Source organism: Pseudopodoces humilis, chromosome 7 (genome assembly GCF_049639895.1).
Source record: "Pseudopodoces humilis isolate 2021_Gansu_Grassland_sample_001 chromosome 7, ASM4963989v1, whole genome shotgun sequence".
In the NCBI taxonomy this organism is placed as follows: Eukaryota; Metazoa; Chordata; class Aves; order Passeriformes; family Paridae; genus Pseudopodoces; species Pseudopodoces humilis.
Genome location: NC_142206.1, coordinates 31,937,473 through 31,957,358, shown reverse-complemented (window position 1 = coordinate 31,957,358; position 19,886 = coordinate 31,937,473). Strand labels below are relative to the sequence as shown.

The 19,886-nt window shown below is 34.2% G+C and overlaps 1 protein-coding gene across 3 annotated transcripts in view; it reads right to left on the bottom strand.

Moving 5' to 3' along the window:
* Positions 1 to 19,886, bottom strand: part of FMN1 (formin 1) — a 183,540-nt gene that overhangs the window by 74,428 nt on the left and 89,226 nt on the right. For all 3 annotated transcript variants that reach the window (XM_088057470.1, XM_088057471.1, XM_005520340.3), the window contains 2 exons: positions 16,288 to 16,438; positions 5,921 to 6,008 (listed from right to left, as the gene is read on the bottom strand). In XM_088057470.1, the coding sequence (XP_087913596.1) occupies positions 5,921 to 6,008; positions 16,288 to 16,438 (239 nt within the window). The remainder of the gene's footprint in view (positions 1 to 5,920; positions 6,009 to 16,287; positions 16,439 to 19,886) is intronic.

Here is a 19,886-nt window from a genome sequence, read left to right as displayed (position 1 = left end):
TGGAAAACAAAATCCACTTTTAATCACATGTATATTAACTTCATCAAAATTAATACAAACTTGGTATGTTTTTCAAAATGCTCTTCCTGATACAGTTGATTTAATCATGATACTTTACTGCATTAAATCTCATTATATCCAGCTTATGTAAGTGTAAGTAATATAGATGAAGTATCATAAATCTACAAAAGAGGCTCCAAAACAATTAATAGCTATTACAATATCAATCATCATTGGTGGGTTTTACTTTCATCTTGCTTTCTAGTTAGCTGTCTTCCTTACACTGTCAGTTCAGTTAGAATATTTCACCTACACCTCACAATATGTCAAAAGGAAGTAGACTCATGCTGTGAAAAGCTGGTAATTTTATTGGGTTCCTCTACCTTTAAAAAATCTGTTACTTGGCCAAGTCTGGTTTCTGAGATCCTTTTTTGCAGGGAAATTGAGGCAAACATTTTTATGTTGCCTATGGTGTCTGCTCACAAGAAGAAGAATTTATATATACAAGGATCATTAGTGCAGGGTTGTACCCATTAGGATATAATAACCGTCAGCTAGGACAAAAAACAGAGCAGCATCACGCATTCAAACTAACAGGCACACATAAAAATACTTGCCAGCTACATTTCACACACGAAGATCATTGCTTCAAGTACAGACTTACAACCAAAGGTTTTTAACTTCTAAAAAATGAATCTAACACCCTACTGCACAGATTTTTAACATATTCTGATCAATTAAAAATGTAAATTCTTAATTTAAATTAAAAAATAATTTAAAGCATACCATGTACAGTCTACATACAACTTTAGAACTTAGAGCTTTAATATCAAAAATATACTTACCTCCTCTTAAATACCAACAGTCTTAAGGCTGAATCTGACATATAGCCTTACTCCTACTAAACATATTTTGGTTAAATCAGGATTTAAGTCCTGCTGATAGAGCTTACATATCCTCACCAGTATCAAACCATTTAATGTCACAATTAGATTATGAAATATGAAGAAATTAACTGCTCCCAAATGATAAAACAAGTAAAAGGAGCTTTCCAAAGCTACATTTATTTGACCTGGAAGTACTTAGTTGTTTTATGTACTGCGTTCTGTTGAGTAAGGCTTGATTTCATGGGAACATGCAAGCCTGTCAATGGGAAATTTAAATAAAATTGTGACTGACCTAGTCAATTAGACAGTAACTGTTAAATACTTGGCAAAACTACCTGTAATATTCAAATCCCTCTGGTCTACTATTGAAAAATTGGTATGTTATCAACTTATTGAAATGTTTTCTCTAGTATTAGCTACCACGCAACAAAACAAAATTTATGTAATAAAGAGGCACCATGGGCACAATGGAGGTTTAGAAGACTAAGAAAGCTCAAATCCTGCAAGTCATGAACAAAAGATTCTGGCACTAATGTTAACCTACCCCCACACAATAGATGTCCAAAACAGATTCATAAAAATGTAGGTTGTGAATTCTCCCCCAAAACAGAAAAACATTTAATTTTAAATAAAATTATTTCCCAACTTCTGAAATGGGTATGCAGCTATCTTTATACTTCATGCATAGTATACAGAATATATAGAATATATACATGTAATATTTTGGGTAGGTGGGAAAGTCACACAACTTTGGAACAACAGTTTAGATGTGCCATAAGGCATAACTTGTATTAAGACGATGCAAACCTATTAATATACCTTCTATAGGCTCCTATTAAAGCAATCACAGGATGATTAGAAATATAATACTTAATCAGAATGGTTATTAGACTGATCATCAGTCTGGCTGGGTTAATCTACAGTTCACATTCTTCCAATTTTTTACTGCTGTATGCTGCCAATGAAGGGAAAATCATGAAGGTGAAGGAACCCAGTCAGACACTTCACTTTTAGCCTTACAAATGATCTCTATTCTAAGGATGAATGTTAAGTTCTCCCCTTTTTCATACAGGCTATATTCTGTCAGCATTGTAGTGCTACAGCACAGCTACTGTGGCTTTGGTAAATGGAGCAGCGTCTGCAGCTGTTCTGCACGGAGTCATACTGCACTTTACTGCCACAAAGAATACAGTAAACTATTAACTGTACATCTGATGTGATCTACCGTATCTGAAAGATTTAGTCCTGTGGAAAAGATATGCATACCAGCACGTATACCAGCAGACCTTTTAGTTAATGTGCTCTGACAGCAGTCAGGGACATTTGACAATTAAATTCTTCCCCAATGGACCGAAGCAGACCTTCTGGTACCCTACAGTTTTAGTGGTAAAATGCAGGTACTATGAAGGTAGGGAAGGACTTGGGAGAATCACTCTTTTGAACATAGACATCTACACTTTACCTACATCCCATTTTTTGTAACTATAGGTTTTTCATCTGGGCTGCCCCACAATTGTACCAGTTAACTCTTGAACAAGGATCTCAGCAGCTCATGGAAAGCCAGCACAGATGACATACACTGCAAAAAGGAGTATTATTATGTGTTTTCCAGTGCACTGCTATTGCCAGCTACTATTTTGGAGCTGTCTCAGTGAGTGGAATTACCCTGTAAAAAGTTGGGACAAGGTCCCATACTATTTTCACATACAGCTATAATCAGCATCTCCCATTACAAACAAAACTGAAAGACATCACTGTGGAGCAAGTTGTAGTATTTCAACATCAAAGCCACACAAATAGTGTTGATCCACATGTTTGTCTTTGAAGTTGTTGTATTTCAGCTGAACAATGATAGGAAAAGACAGAAATGGATTGATATGAAATGAAGATTACTTCTCTAAGTGTGGACACTTAAAGCTTACCTAACAAGTGATCACTGCTAGTCCTCACCTCTTTTTATAAAGGTTTTTAAAAAATGTAGATAAGCAGCCTTAAAATTCATCTCTAATCTATGCACAATTCGATTATTGCTATTTGTCTTTTCAGTATACAGATCCTATATAGCATACAGAGTTGGACAGATTTTCTGCCTGCTTCTTCTGCTCAGGAAATGAGTAATATTAATAGTGGTCTAACAAAATATTTTACTGCCCTCATCAGTACCACATTCACCAGTGCTCTCAGAACACTGAGGTACCTAAGATTTGTTCTCTTCCACCGAACAAAAAGCTGAGTATTAGGACAGGTGCAGCATGACAACATCAACTTTCCCTATGCATCATATACCACCAACGCTACCCAAAATAATGATTTAGTTTTATACTGTCTTCTCCTTAGACTGTACTCAGAAGCAATATGGATATAAACTTATTTGCAAAGGATGAACTTAATTCTCTTAAACAAACGTGTGGGAGATCACCCTCCTGAAGTGTGGTGGCTGGCGCATTATCAAATGCAAACTCAAACATCTGGATGCCAGATATGGTCATTTGCTTGTTTTGCACTGCTGAGTTATCTACAGAATATGCTGTGAAGCTATGTACTTTGATTTGAGAGGATAATCCTATGGATGCAGTAATCTCACACTATTTTAAAGGAGGATGTAATTTTTCTTGTGGTTACTCTAGTTTTGTCTTCTCTACAATTTTCTATGCATCTGTATGCACAGGGCAGCTCATTTGAGAATTTTTCTACCTGTATTCTGTAACTGCTACCTAAGGTAGACTAACCAGGACATGACTTTACAACAAACATGGTCATAAAAACTTGAAATAAAAATTTGATTTTTTTTTTCACTTTTGACTATAGTTTGCTTCAGGTTTCTACATTCTCTGTTCCAAGTGATCAGAGGCTTTTAATTTTTCCCTATTTTTCATGTACTGAATCATGCCATGGAAATTGGCCTGAAAAAAGAAATCAGTGCTTAATTTGTATGTTCTTAGAGGTAGCTCTTTGCAACCTTGCTTAAAAAAAAAAAAAAAAAAAAAAAAAAAAAAAGTTGACATTCATGACCCAATGATTGCATGCTTTTTTTGGTTAGGTGTTGTCATGCGCCATTTAGCCTATTACAAATTTTTTTCATCCAGTGCATTGATTACAGCAGTCTCCAAATAATTTGTCTGCCAACAGGCAGGACTGCCCACAGATTTAAATTACACAAAATACTATGAAATAAACAGACATTAGAAGAGAAACAAGCATAACTCTACTGCTGTCTTCAGAGTAATATACATTTCTAAAGATCCTCTCTATAGAACTGTTCTCCCTGAGTTTTGTGAACTGGTTTTTCACCCTAGATAGTCTCTGAGCACAGATTTTGATTAGAATCAGTCAGACTGCTTTGTTAGTATGTTTTTTAAAAAGTTCCACTAATGGTATTTCCAAATCCCAATGGTAGCTGCTAGCTGTTTCCATAAGCAAGAGGCAGCATATCCTATTGCTGCCTTGAGCAACACATGTGGTGACAGGCCAGTCATTTGCTACCTCAGACAAGAAAGGGCGATGAGTTCTAAACTTTTCTACAGTGACAGTACTTGTTTTGGTGTCTTTCTTCTACCAACACTCTCATTTTCATTAAACTTGTAGGACTACATTAGCTATGTCTACAGCTGCAAGTACTGTAGACTTTAGAAATGGATTTGTAGACAGCAACAGTTCAGTTCACACTATATATGTTTTAGGGAGTTTTAACTATGATCTGATCCTGGGGAATTTAGAGACTGCTATACATTGGAGACTGATGGCATGATCCTAAAGAGTATCTTCTCACTTTATTTGATTCTGAAGGATGTTTGTGCACTCTGAGACTGCTCTGCATTGCTCTGCAACACAACACAGCAAAGGGGACAACTAGTACATGGGATTCAAAAGCGTACTGCTGACTCAAGCTAAAGATACTATTGTATATATACCCAAATATTTGGGTCATTATGTTCTCTTAGATTTGGTATAAATTGGCCAGAAGATTTCAAAAGCTGCATAAGTACAGTGAACAACTGAGAGAGATAGAGATGCTCTAGCAGAACAGCATGGCATGGAAAATAAAAAGGAAAACCCATCTCTGGAGATCCTTAAGAATATTGCCCAGTTTTTATAATAAATCTTCTATCCAATCCCTAGGCTGCTGACACTTCTGCCAGCAAATTATTCAAACCTTTAGTAATAGCAGTTTTTTTCCATCTCATTCTGATACCTTTCACACAATACTGGCAGGCACAAAGTTATTCCTTCTTTTCCTTATTCCTCTGTATCCCAAGAGACATCTGTAAGCCCTTGTGCTTTTAAAGTGCAAGATGCTCAAAGGCTCTTTTGAAATTAATAATAATCAATGCCAGCAGCATCTCAACACCCTACCCAGTATTTGCATGTGATGGACGGAAAACAATAGCAAAAAAGGAGACATCAACTTGAGTTGTTCCAGCAGTTGTTTTAAATGGTGAATATTTTCCTTTTCTTAATGTGAAAAAGAAATAAACAATATCCTTAAACAATATCTTTTTAAATCCAGAACATAAGCAGACTCTCAATTACCCCAGTGCTCTGAAAAATCTGTATTTCTCTACAGTTGTATCGGCAAAGTGAAACAATTTCTACCAGTAATGGAATTTACAACTGACTAGCCCCTTTCTTTGAAAAATGCCATCCAGTAATTCTCTTTCTGATTCTTATGTGGTAACATTGGTTTGGATGTACTTCTTATACTGTTAATGAAGCAAAATGTAAATATTAAAAAATACCAACTGCATGTTTGAAGCACAAAAGAGTTATATGTAAGCCCTCTATTTAATTTCTGTTGGTGGACAACTTCCTTTAGAAAAAGCAGGGAACTGCAGGGGAGGAATATGGAAATTCATAACCTAAATTCAATTCTAGTTTTTAGGTGAAACTTTTACATATATTGGAATATACTGGAAGAATGAGTCTTCTGGTACTTTAGGAGACTATTCTGTACTGTCAGAAATTATCTGAGGGCTATGATAAAGTATCCATGCAAGTACAATGCAAGTACTACATTAAGCATAGGAAATACCTACCTTGTTGAATATCTTTCATCTCCAAGTGCAGGCTCGATATTAAAATTCCTACAGTTTGAGACCGTTTTCCATCCAGCAGTTTGATAATCTGCAAAGACAATGCGCAAAATGATCTGAGATCAAGAGAACACTGTACAAAGGATTCAGTAACTTTTATAATAGAAAAAAGATTTTGAACTGAATTCAATATTTCTCCGAACATCAAACCCTTTCATTAACTACATGTAGTAGTAAGACCTTCATCTTATCTTTGTGCTCTGCGCCTTAACAAACGAATTTTAAGTCTGAATTCTCCTCAGGTCTGCTAAAGAACATCACGTCTTACTTGTAGGATGCTATTACACAGGAAAAGAAAAAGGCACATCAGATATTTATTCTGGAATATGGTTCCCCCCCTTTTTTCTTTAAATGATATTTAAGAACTATTAAAGACACTGAGTACATTAAAAGTTCCTTAGTGTGTGTGCTAGTTTACATTTCAGTGTCAACAGGCTTATGTCTATTTTTCAGCAAAGAATCAATTCCTGACCAAGAAGAATTGAAGAATTTTCTTTTTATGCCCTCTCAATACTACTTACACTGGACACTACTCAAAGTATTTCTTTTTCTCATGTCTGAATGTGCTTATTCCACACTGTTGACACTCCACAGGGATTTCAGGATTTTTTTCACATTTGGGTACATATATTTGATATAATATACTGACATTCAGACTGTAATACTTTCTGATGTCAGTTTAGGGGGAGAAGAAGAAAGAGGAGGAAGGGAAACCTTAATGTTACTTTGGCTGATTGAAGTTAGTCATAAAGAAGGGGATCAGTGTAGTTCAGATGCTAGAAATGTAAAAACAAATTTCCCACTGTGTCTGGGCTACTGGTATTTGTGATTTTGATTTATTTCATAAGGAAGCATGAGCACATCACAAAATGCAATACAGACACAAGTTCTTCAAAAATACAAAATGTTCAGATCCAAGCAGATGGCTTACTTCATAGTGTTGATGTACAAAAAAATTATTAGTTAGTATTAAAAATAGTAACTTCTATGCAAAATTAAAACTGATAGCTATGTTTTCCCTAAATTTATACTCTTAGTATTTGAACAGTATTTGATTCCTCCAAAATTAATGTTAATATTTTAATTAAAAGTGGCACTTATATTTGGATATTTAATAATAGTAAAAATTTAAAGCAATTGTTATCCCCTATTCCTGGAATAATTTTATTGATGCTCACATTAGAGGCAGTTAACTGACAAAATTTGTACTAACTAATAGAAATGTTTCCTGTGTTTTATGTGATTTACAAATATTTAACTATGAAAATAGTTAGTCGCTCATCTATACAAGACTAAATTTTTTGATGAATAGAGAAAAAAGAGAAATGATACTGATATTGAGGTATCATTGCGATGTGAAGTGAAAATGCAAAGTTAGTTCTTACTTGGAGTACTAATTGGAAGATACAAGCACAAGTTGAAACACATGCTCTCTTCAACAAAGATTTGACAGATATTTTAAGTCCCTCTTGTAGGAGTCAATAATAAACTTATGTTAAAGTAGATAGTGCATACTTTCTGCCAAAATTTGAAAAAAAATCTATCCTGAGAGTTTTTTCTGCCTATATGTACAGCATATATGATGGATATTAAAAAATTAATACTGTGGAAAGTGTTTTTTTCAAATGACAAATTCAGGCTCTTTATCTCCTGAATACATAAGTAGACAAAATGATTTTGCTCTGATTTACCTTAAATGAATGCTGTGGAAGCACCGCATCCTGCTGACTGATTGCTCTGAGCAAATGCAAGTAACTGCTCAGTTCAGCATGGTCATTTCTGAAGCTTTACATGAATTTGCTGAACTCCGCAGCACATTAACTTCTTACAGGGATAATTACAGGTTTGAACAGCACGCAATTTGTATAGCATTCACTGACCTCCAAGTTGACCTTGTTCAGGGCAAATTCAGAGGTTGTCATAAACCCCATTAGACATGCCTAGTTTCAGGCAAAACCCTTCCAGACTATAGCTGTTGTAGACAATATGACATTTGAAATCATTCCACTGATATCTTTGTAAGTGCTAATATATTCTCCAGATATGATCAAACTAGCTCACATCACTAAGCAAGACCTCCTCCTTAAATGATTTGTGAAAAAAACCCTTAAAGACAGTCCTATATAAAAGTTAAACCAGAGATTAATGATTTAAAATGGCAACTGACTGTATGTTTACATGCATTTTAGACAAATGTACACATGGTCACAATTACCAGGCATCAAACTAGATGCAGACTACCTGAAACAGCTTCAACCAAGTCACTGAAGGCTAATACTTTAGTAATTAGAGAGCAAAAATGGAGGACCATGACAACAGAGTATTTTAAATTGAGCATAAAACTTCTTCAAACCCATAGTTATAATGCAAAGTACTATACAGGAATTTTGTTATAGATTTTTAGAATCAATGTGAAACTTGAAAGACTTTGCAGTTAAAATATATAATCAGTAGTGAACCAGAGAATTAATTTTCAAATACAGTAATTTTGTCCCAAATGATGGTTTTTCTGGCAGTCACTAAGGGGAAATTACATACGTGTGTGAGTTCCAAATAGAAAGGAGATACAAAAAAATTCAGCACTTTTTCAGTTCAGTAAAAACATAAGGCAAATAAAACTAAAGTTTTTAAAGACTGTGTATTTAGTCTATGCTTTTAAAAGACAAATCACTGATCACCTCTCAGCATGTTGGGACTTGCTTGTAGCTGGCAGTGACAGGTAAGCAGCTTCAACCCAGCTGACGCCAGCTGGTGGGGTTTGCCAGCTGCCTGTTGCTTCTCCAGACTATGAATGTATTGGTGTAATGAATGCAGTATCTTCTAGCTTAGTGACAAAATTGTAACTGCTGATAATAATTCATTTACTTCACTCATCCATAGCATTTACTGCTTTTTGTGGTTTTTTCCCCTGTTTTTTAATGTTAAGTTAGCTGATTTGCTGTACACAAGTGTCTCATCTACATCTTTCAAACCTTTTTACCAAACCTTGAATACACTAATAAATTATTCTGTCATTCCCATTAGAAGGTGCTTCTCTAAGGTAGCCAGAAATGTATTTAATTAATTACTATACCACAGACTTTACTGTTTTGTCTAACTGCAATGTCTACATTCTGTCCAGGACACACACTGGTGTTGAAATCTGAAGAGATTCAGTTTACTTTAGTGATTAAAAGCTAAATCCTTCCTCCTGGTGGTGCATGGACTCCTTCCATAATATTTAAATTTACTGAGAAAAGCCATAAGCTAAAAAGCTGTCCTGCAGATTACAGCATTTCTCTCCATTCCCACTCACCAACTTTTCCAGCAAATCAACAGCCTGGACCCATGAGTAGGTTCCTGAAACCCTATTCACACACAGGAAGAATATCCTGCACAAGAAGCCAAAGCCTCAAGACATTCTGCATATACACTCCCCAAGAGTTGCCAATGCAATTTCAGAAGCTTAAGACTAGACACTATCTCTCATATTCCTACTCAAGGGAGAACCAAATTTGACTGTTTTCCTTAACATGGATGAACCATAGATTTATATTTTTTTAAGTCTATTTACAATTTTATTAGCTTGAAAACACCACTACTTTTAACCTTTTTCTAAAGTATACACAAATAGCAATTTATCAGGTTCAAATAGAAGGCATGAAATGAGCTATAACTTATCCCAGTGCCTATCATAACTGCAAAAATAAGACAAACCACAAAATAGATAGTCACCCTGTGGATAATTTCTATAGTCTACATGATTTCACGGCTTTGTGATAAACAAGGAATGCCTGTTATTTTTCTCAGCGCAGCATAAAATATAAAAAGTGAGAGTGCCTCAGAAGAGCACGCACTAGCATTTTATTACTTCTGCTTAAGCTTGAACACTGTTTGTTATCTTATGCAGACAGCTGAAGACAGTCATTGTGTTTCAACCCTGCAAAGCTTCCAACATTTTCTGCAATATCTGCCCTTCTTGCGGAAACACAAAATTTATTAATTGCAATTCCTCATTTAGCTAGATGGACCAAAAACTTGCTGACAGGCATATCCCTTTCAGTTAAAAAAATGCAATTCACTCAAAATATTGACACTCTTGGTAAATGAGAACACATGTTAATAATTATGTGAAGTCTGTTAGAGATAATAGACAACAGAAAAGCCATTATCTTTAATGTCCTCCTGCGTCTTTGAAATTATAATCATTTCACTAACGGGCCAAAAATGATTGATGGACTTTCATTTGGAGCATACACCTGACAAAAATTACTTGACATTTACTCATTTTTTTTGGTAAGATGAAGACAGAGTGGCATCACAAATATCCAACTATCCTGTTTCTTGAAAAAGTATAGAAAATACTTGAGTTATTGAGAATAAATTACTAACAAGTGCTCAAATATATTGGAAAAACGAATACAACTTCAAAATAAGCATTAAATCTAGGAATGGAGCTACAAAATCCACATGGAAAAAATTGCAGCTAAGGAATCTTGTTTTTTAAATATCTCTTTTTTAAAATTACAGAGTATCATAGCTTAATACACAACAAATAATGTCTTTTATTAATTTTATTCATAGTCAGATGTTAAGGGACTTTTGTTTTCTTCCAGTAATTTGAACTTTTCCTGCTGCAAATTCAACCATTTCAGAACTATAAGATAACTACGAAATAAATCCCACTTCTTCTATATATATTAATCTACCTAGAGTCTCTGGGAAAGTCAGCAATCATCTCTTCTCCATTTCATGGACATCAACTCCAAACATTTACTGCATTACATATACTTCATATATATCACTTCATAATATAAATAAATATATAAATACATTGATTTATATTAATATAAAGTAATTACATTACTTCATTAGAATTCATATAGAATTCTAATGCATCTAGTATTAATTCAAAAACATTTTTATAAGAGAAGAATTATATTTTTAATACTTAAACATGTTGCATAGCATTTTGCTGTAAAACTGGGACATGTGTAATATATTCATCTAGCCAGTAAATTCTCTCAACCAGAAAAAATGAATTCTATTCTCAAGACATAATACCAAAATCTCTGAATACCAATTTTTATTATTATCTAAATAATACAGCAGAACTTTAAATAAAAGACTGCACACATGCAGAGAAGATAAATGCACAAGAGCAAGAGTTTCCTGAATTATTTCAGAGGTGTACAGTTGGAAAAAATTTCAAGTTCTTCCAAAGGTGCTACATTTTCCAAAGAGCTGCGTGATCAAAGAAGCATGAGCACCCACAGTTTGCAGAGCTTCTAAACCCAGATAAGTATTACCATAACAAACTTCAAGTCTTCAAGTGTATATATATATATGTGTGTGTGTGTGTGTGTACTAGGAAAGTACACCTGACCTTTGTTTAACCTATATAATTTTTACATTGTATCACTATCAAGTGGTTATTATAAATAAGTTTATGATGTTGAAGTTACTATAAAGTAAGTTATTATATTTCTAAAAATAGTTAATATCACCTTCTATGCAGTCCTTTAAATATTACCATTGCTGCTTAGATTCTGAATTTCCCTTCCTTTCTCCCCCGACATACTTGCCAGAAGTCTCTAGAAATCAGTGTAACCCAATAAGCTATTTCTGTCTGGCACAAATGCAACAAATTTGGGAATCATGAAAGTGTTTCCATTCTTGAAAATGTATAGACAGCTGTTTCAATCCATAGGACAATGGACAGAAAGTGGACTTTGTGTCTTTTACTGACAGTGTCAAGATGTAGAAAAGGCACTAAAAATGTCATTTTCTGTACTTCACTTCTGTACTTCATTTCTGTACTTCATTTCTGTACTTCAGAAGCATTTCTGTACTTCAAGACCATTATCAGTTATATGTGTACCATTCTAAACAAACTTTCCTAAAGATCTCCAAATACAGAAACACAATTTCCCTAGCCAAAATTTTTCTGCATTCCTTTGGTATCCTTGCTCTTAGAAAGCTTTTCATAATTTTGCTTTGCAGCAGCTGAATGCACTTGATTACACTTATACTGTGTGTCCCAATCAACCTTCTCCTTTCTAGACTAAACAATCATAATAATTTGATTCTTTCCTTAGAGACTACTTCACTTTTCATCATTCTCCCTCTTCTTGACTCTTTACAGTTAGCAAATTTTTAATGAAGGGTTGTAGTGCCTAAATCTAGATGCAGCTCTTGACTGAGACATGGCTGAGAAGTCTGTCTTGCAAGCAATACTTCTTGATCTATCAGAGTTTTGCTTTTCATTTTTAGTAGTACCATCATTTGACAATTCATGGTCCTCCTGTGAGCTACTATAATGCCAAGACTCTTTCTGCTGAATTACCAGTCAGTTAGCCAGCTGTACTCCATCTTATTTTTTAGGCAGCTAAATATCCTTAATCATATTAACCTTGTGGTTAATTGCATTAGCTTTGTGCTTATCTCTGTCTGTCAGACCAGATCTCATATATATGAAAGCCTTCTGAAGGACCTATTTCTGTACATTGGAAGCCTCTTGCAAATAGGTGGCAGCTGCAGAGTTAGTATTTTGCTATCCAAGAAATAACAAGAAATAAGTGAAAATACCAAGGTAACTACAACCAGCAGAAAAGTCCACAGAGTCCTCAGTGTACTCTCCTATTTTGACAGTGAGTGTATAGTTATATGTATGCAGAGAAATATTATTGATTGTATATTGAAATATTATTGATATACTATAAATATTCATTTTATAAAATATATATTATATTGTAATTATATCTATGAGATATATATATATATATATAGATATATATATATATATATATGAATACATACTCAAAAGTTTCCTGAGTGTAACTTCCCAAATGGTACTGGAAAATAGACCAGATACTCTATTTATCTTAGTCACAAAATCAATTGGGTTGAAAGATTTCTGACATCAAGTTCAGCCCGTGACTGAACGCAACCGTGTCAAACAGACCCTGGCACTGAGTGCCACAGCCAGTCTTTCCTTAAACACCTCTAGGGACAGTGACTCTGCCACCTCCATGGAGAGTCCATTCCAATGGCTAATCATGCTTTCTGTGAAGAAATTCTTCCTAACTCCCCACCTAAACCTCCACTGGTGCAGCTTATGCAGGACATTTAGACATTTCTGGCTGAAAATGGTGTCTATCAGCTGCAAGCAAAAAAAAAAAAAAAAAAGCACAGCATAGCAATAAATTTTTAATCTGTGTTGTCATACAGTGTCTACTACCTGGAAAAATGCATAAGAACAGAACAAACTGAAATTTCTACAGGCCTTCCACAGAAGCATTCATTTCACAGCCTAAGCATACAGATTATTCCAAATGGTTACACAAAACTAATAATTCTGAGAAGAAACTGAGTAATATTGTTTTATTTGGGACTGCAAAGAGTTAAATGATAAACAATTACCCCCTAATTCCAAAGATAAAATCTTACATCCAACTGAAAAAGGAATTTGACTGTGAGGCACTGATTAACTCTCATTCAAGGAGTAAAGTACTGAATAATCATGCTTTAATAAGCAGACCTGCACCATCTATTGGTCTGTCATTTCCCCAGATACCAAAGAGACTGAACTTAGTTTGTATAAGATGCTATGAAATAAGGCATGGTTTGTGCAGAGAAGAGGTTTAATGCAGCGAGTGGGTCAGCCTTACTGGTATCTTTAAATAAAACAGCTGAACTCTTTCAAACATGAACTACAACTTAATCACTGTACCTATATCTTGCTCTGAAAGGTTCCTTTAGAAAACATGAAAAAGGAATTTATAAGTAAGTATATAATAACACAGCATCCGCTATATCTGTACTATATGATGAGCCTTACAAGATTTGTGATTTTTAATGTCTGTAGAAGCATCTTTAACCAGACTGTACAATCCCCTATAATGTGACACTGGTACCATTTTTAAGACCAGACAAGCATAAATTTATGTACCAAAGCAAAGAAAAAGATTCTTGCTAAAACCCTAGTAGGTAGTTATAATTGTTAAAAAAAGAGGCAAGGAACTTTGGGAGCCAAAAAAAGCATGAGAATCCAGAAATGGAACCAGCCAAATGGACAGCTTTACACTGATCTACAGGAGATCTCTGTTGTTATCTACTAATAAACCCTCCCGTAAGTAAATAAAATGCCTCTCTACTACTGTATCATTTGCAGCCCACCAAGATTGATCCACTGGAGCCAGCCTGCAGGTATCTGGGCTTTCAGAGAGATAAAGAAAAACACAGGACCATCTAAGAGGGTCAACTGTCTGTAAAAACATTCAGTTGCTACTATGAGTCATTTAAGTGAGCAAGGTGAAAAGACAGGATATACTAAAATGAAGTAGTTCTGTACTCAATTAAAATTTTCTTTGAATTCTGCAAGTGGATTTTTCATTTTTAAATTAACCAAATGATGGAATATTTCACACTACTGACCACAAGTTTTGTAAATTCCCAAATTCCCTACAGTTCCCATGGTTTGTAATTCCATGATCACAATCCCATTGGTTTTCCAAACTAAAGTCATGGCAATAGATAAAATTCTGAATTTATTTCTTAGGGAATTTATTTTTGTATTTTCCCACAGTACTTTAAAGGAACTTTTTTCATTTCATTAATTTCAGTAAAATATCCATTGTCTTAAAATAATAAGTTTACCTTTAATAACAAAGCAGAATAATTAAAACATTGATAGAAGTAAAAAAAGATGTCTTTATATGAAAATACGCTGGTTGCTTACAAGAAATAATGCATGTTCTTATACCAATATGTTCTGTAAGTATTATCCAATTGTATTATCCAATTCAATTTTGGGTAAGCCAAGAGAGATCATTAAAAAATCACGCTGCTCAAACAAATAAGTTAGTTTACAAATCAGCAAGGAAAAAGAAAAACATAATTTCATCTTTCAGTACACAGGCCTAAATCTGTACATGGTGTGCTGTCTCCCCCTTGGAGAAGTAGGTATACTCCCTTAATTACTGAGATTTTTAAATAAAAAGGCAACTATCTGTGCATATTAATTTCCCATTAAAGTTACAGTGATTAAATTCTTCAAAGTTCTTTAGAAATCTGTATTTCCTATTAAATAATTCTTTCTGAAAAAGGTAAATTAGTGAAAAGTAAAAATAAATATTACAAAGAAGGCATAAGATATGTGAACTAATGGAACTTATAGATATAGCTGCTGCTACATATCACATTCACTTCAAGCATTTGTCAAGTACAATATCTCAAAATATTTTTCACGGAGATGTTCATGCTCAACTTCAGACTAATATTTGAAGGACTGTACCTTCATTCAAATAATTTCTTTGGTGCATATTTAAAAATACAAACATGTCCCCATCCAGGCCCCATTTTTAATTATTTACTTTTTGCATTGCATGAATTTGAGTTCTATAAATTCTGCAGCCTTATTGATACTTCACATTAGCTGCTGCATTAAGACACAATACAGGGAATTTATGATCAAAGATGTTCTGAAAGATCTGAGAGAACCAACCTATATACATGTTTCACATTCTGTGTGTTATAGAACTGAAGGTAGCAAACACAGCTCACATGCGAAGTGCCCTCTTGTGGTTCCAAGCAGGTAAATTCAAAAAATTTAGAAATGTTTCAGTAGTTTATGATGTGTAATCACACTGTTTTAGGAGAACAGTATTGATTATTTTTTCAGTCTAGAATTTTTCTGGCAGCAAATACTACTAACAGCATTTCTTTTTCCTGTCTGCACATCCCAAATGGTAAGTGCCAGCTGTCTCTGTAATGGATCATGTCTGAAGCAGACAATATTTGTGCGATGGCAATAACACAGCTACTACATGTAGCTTTGGCCATTAAAGACATGACTGTCCTGTCCCCTCCTGACACAACTTCTTAGCTATACTGGGGAAAAAAAAAATAGGTATTCCTTATTCAAAATGTTCCTTTAAATTTTAGTTTTCCAATGAAATTAATCTCAGTGGAAGACAGGTTTGCTGGAGTAATTAATGACTAATTTTAATTATAAATCAGCTCAAGGGCAAATAATGGCCTGAAATACTGGCACTTTCAGGTATGAATTAGAACTTTAATTCTACTCTTATATACAGTACTTTTATCTATCACACTGGGAAGTGGAACTTTCATTATCAAAGGCAAAAAATCTTTCAAGGTAAATAATAGCCCAGCATTCTCAAGCAAGAGAATAGAGATTGAAACAGCACTCCATAGTTTTCTTTCTTGCTCATTCACAAAAAATCCAACAATTAAAAGGGAGTTTTCTCAAAATGAAATAAACAGTAACACACAAACAAAATATAAACAAAGAAACAATAAATAAATACCTTTTTGGCCTTGTTTTTTTTTTCATATGTCTCTGATAATGGTTTTCTTTTTTCCTGAGTGGTGTCTTTGGAGAATAAATATTCAAACTCAGTAGTGTCAAGTATATCAGGTTCTTCCAGTGATTCCCATAACGTTGGCATAGCAGTTTTCCTATAAAGGGCAAGGTAATAATAAAATTTCTAAACATTATGAGAAACCGTAATAGATCTAACCATAATAGATGAAAATCCATGATAGATTTAAACTCAAAGCAACACAAAGAGCATTTCTTTCCGATACCTTGCTCTTGTAAGGAGTCGGAAAGCTTTTCTATTCGTATTAGTTATTAGTTTCAGCTATTCAGTGCACGCCTGCCAGACTACTGGAATGCATCATTTGTGCTGTACTGTTCTTTAAGCAACAACGGCAGCTTGTGCAAATACATGTCAAGAGATTTCTGCCACTTCAACTAGGATTAGAAGTACTTCAATGTCAGCTTTTTTGAGAAACTCCCAGTAATCTATTTAGACCTATAAAAATAAACAATATAAACAAATAGTGAACAAACTTTATTCAAGCATATTTTAAGAGCATTTGGGGAAATTTGTATAGGACTTGATTTACTTCATGTTATCCTCAGATGTTGCATGCTCATATTTATCCTAGCTGCAGTTCTGAGAAACTAGAGTAATTATGTGGATTATATTTTGGGAGACTAGCCAGTATTCTTCTCCATTCAACCAACTGCAAATTTTAAATGTGGATTATCTTTCCTTCTTTTTTTGCCTTCCAAGACCAGATTTAGTTTTGGATCAGTTTGGAGCTTGTATACACAATTCTCTAGTTTTATCTGGATTAGAGGAAAATAATATGGAGCGCTACAAACATTGTGCATCAATTCTGAAAGGGCTCTGCTTCAAAATTTAAATGTTTCAGGAAAATGTGTAAGACAAAACTTCTGAGTGCTCTTGTCTCTTTATCAGTAGAAGGTGGGACCACTTCTTCCAGCAGATGTCACTAAAAGGCAGTGAAATTATTTGTAATTAAAAACAAGAGCTGAAAACTACTATAAAATACAAATGGATGTCACTAAACATAGATGTAATATGCAATGAAATGGACTACCTACCAATTCAAAAGGAACCAATTTGTTTTTTTCAAATTGTTTCAAAACAAATAAAATTTTTTTTCAAAAGAAAAAAAATTTTTTTTTTCTTATTACTCAACTGTCTACTATCCCAAATGTTTAAGGGAGTTTTCATTTTTTTCTACTAGCATCTGCTGATGCAGTATATTCCGTGTCACAGGACATGCTTAGAGCTCCACAGCTTCACTCTTCCTGATAACAGTTGTCGTGTTAGTAATACTGAAGAATGAAGGATTATTTCTAGCTCTGCAAGAAGTAGTCCTGGACAGCTTCTGATCTGAGCAGCATACCCTTGAAGAAATCTTCAGTTCTAATATACACCATGAAAATGCTGGACCATTACATCTGGTGACCAGTAGTTCATCAGAATGCTATGAATTATACCTTACCTTGCAAAAGCTTGCTGAACCAGCACTATTTTAGAAAGAAAACTTTTATTTTGTTGATTCAACAGGAAGAATTACAGTAAAGTTTATTTATGGACCAACTATTTATTCACTATGAAACAATTATGCCAAATAAATACTGGGAAAGTAAGGCCAAAATGTTCAAACCTCCTGCTCCAAAATATTTCAATTCTGAAAAATTTTAATTTTCAGAAAATTTTAATTCTTTTTAATTCTAAAAAACTAAGGATATACAACTGAGATTTCACTAGTTTCTTTGCTCCTGTCAAATATTTTACATAAAATACTAACACCTTACAATGTTTTATTATACCAGAATAGAGGTACTTTCTCATCAAAATAAATTCAGAGAATCAAAGTAAAATAAAACTCATATTTAAATCCACTTAACTGTAGATATTTACTTCAAAAATGTTTAAATAGAATATAGAAATCTGAAAATAAAATATTGTTATAATATTAAATAATTTAAATAAATACATAATTTATAAAAAATCATTATTACAGGGTAAATAAACTACAATAAATAATTTCTAAAACATCAAAGTATATTATAGTATGTAATAGAATCAGACTATATAATACCGTATGTAATATACATATATATTACATATTCTAATATACTACATACACATACAGTGCGCATGTAATATACTGTGTATATATTGTAGAGCAAATATAATATTATAATAAGCTATGACTAAGCCATATATAGTAATATAATTTAACTTATTATAATGTTTAAATTTAGCATCTTGGTAACTGCTGCTAGCCTAACATCATTTTGAACACAGATAATAATGAACTGAACTTTAAGATCCAAATAATAATGTAATTTCATCACTTGCATTAACACAGTACATGAATTAATGAACAACTCTTCATTAAAATAAAATAGACTGTGTCAGTTAAGAATCCTTTTTGATCCATCCCTTCTAATGAGCTCTATATTACAGCAATAAACACAAGAAGGAAAGTCAGAATGGGTCAAATCCAAAAGAACAGCCGTATAGCTGTGGCAGTAAGGTATTAATGCGGGTTCAGAAAGTGGAATTGGGAGAACTGCTTTTCTCCTGTCAGCTAAATAATCTGGTACCATAAAAAAAGATTGTAGGATCATTTCAAAATACCTGGCCAAAAATTATTTATTTATGCCTGTTCACCAAATGACCACTTACAAACTAATCAGTAAAACAGTAGATCTCGTAGTAACTCTGGATTTGGTACAACAGAATACACTACTACAATACTGTTACAGAACCATAGAATAACCTGTGTTGAAAGAACCTTGAAGATCACCTCATTCCAACTGCTTCCCATGATTGTCTAGTGGACAACCTCCACTAGACCAGGCTGCACAGGGCCCCATGAAATCTGGCCTTGAACACTTCCAGGAAAGAGGCATCAGCAGCTCCTCCTGGAAACCTTTCAGTGCCTCACCACTCTCACAGTGAAGAATTTCTCCTTACACTCCATCTAAATCTACTTCCTCTATTGCACAGATCCGACTGATATTGGGAGCTGCACGAACTCAGATGAGGACCTTGCACTTGGCCTTGTTTGCAGTCCCACTGCTTAAGCATATCAAGGTCCCTCTGGATGGCATTCCTCTCTCAAGCACATCTAGGATTCTACCCCTGCACTAACTCACAGTAAGGTGGGTATTTTTTTTAAATTTCGTATCTATTTTTTTAAAAGCTGTAGAGGTCTCCATCAGTACTGAGACTTGTCCATAGTGGGCACTTCATGCTACAGGTTGCTGAGCTGCACATGTTTATACATAAGCTTTACTCTTCCTGCTCTGACAGAATTATATGCAAAGGTTAGGCTCCATTTAATTGTTTCCAGTGTCTAGAACTGGAATCAGAGAGGATGACACAACATAGTTCCCTGGAGACAGGATCACATTAAGTGACTGGAAAGCAAAAACGAAACTAAACCTGACCGAACTTTAACATTTCAATTCTAATTCTAACAGACTTAATTTTAAGCAAAAAAATAAATCTTTCTAATCTCTTGCCTATCTTCTTACCTTTTAGTGCTGAATCTAGGAAGCACCTTGTCA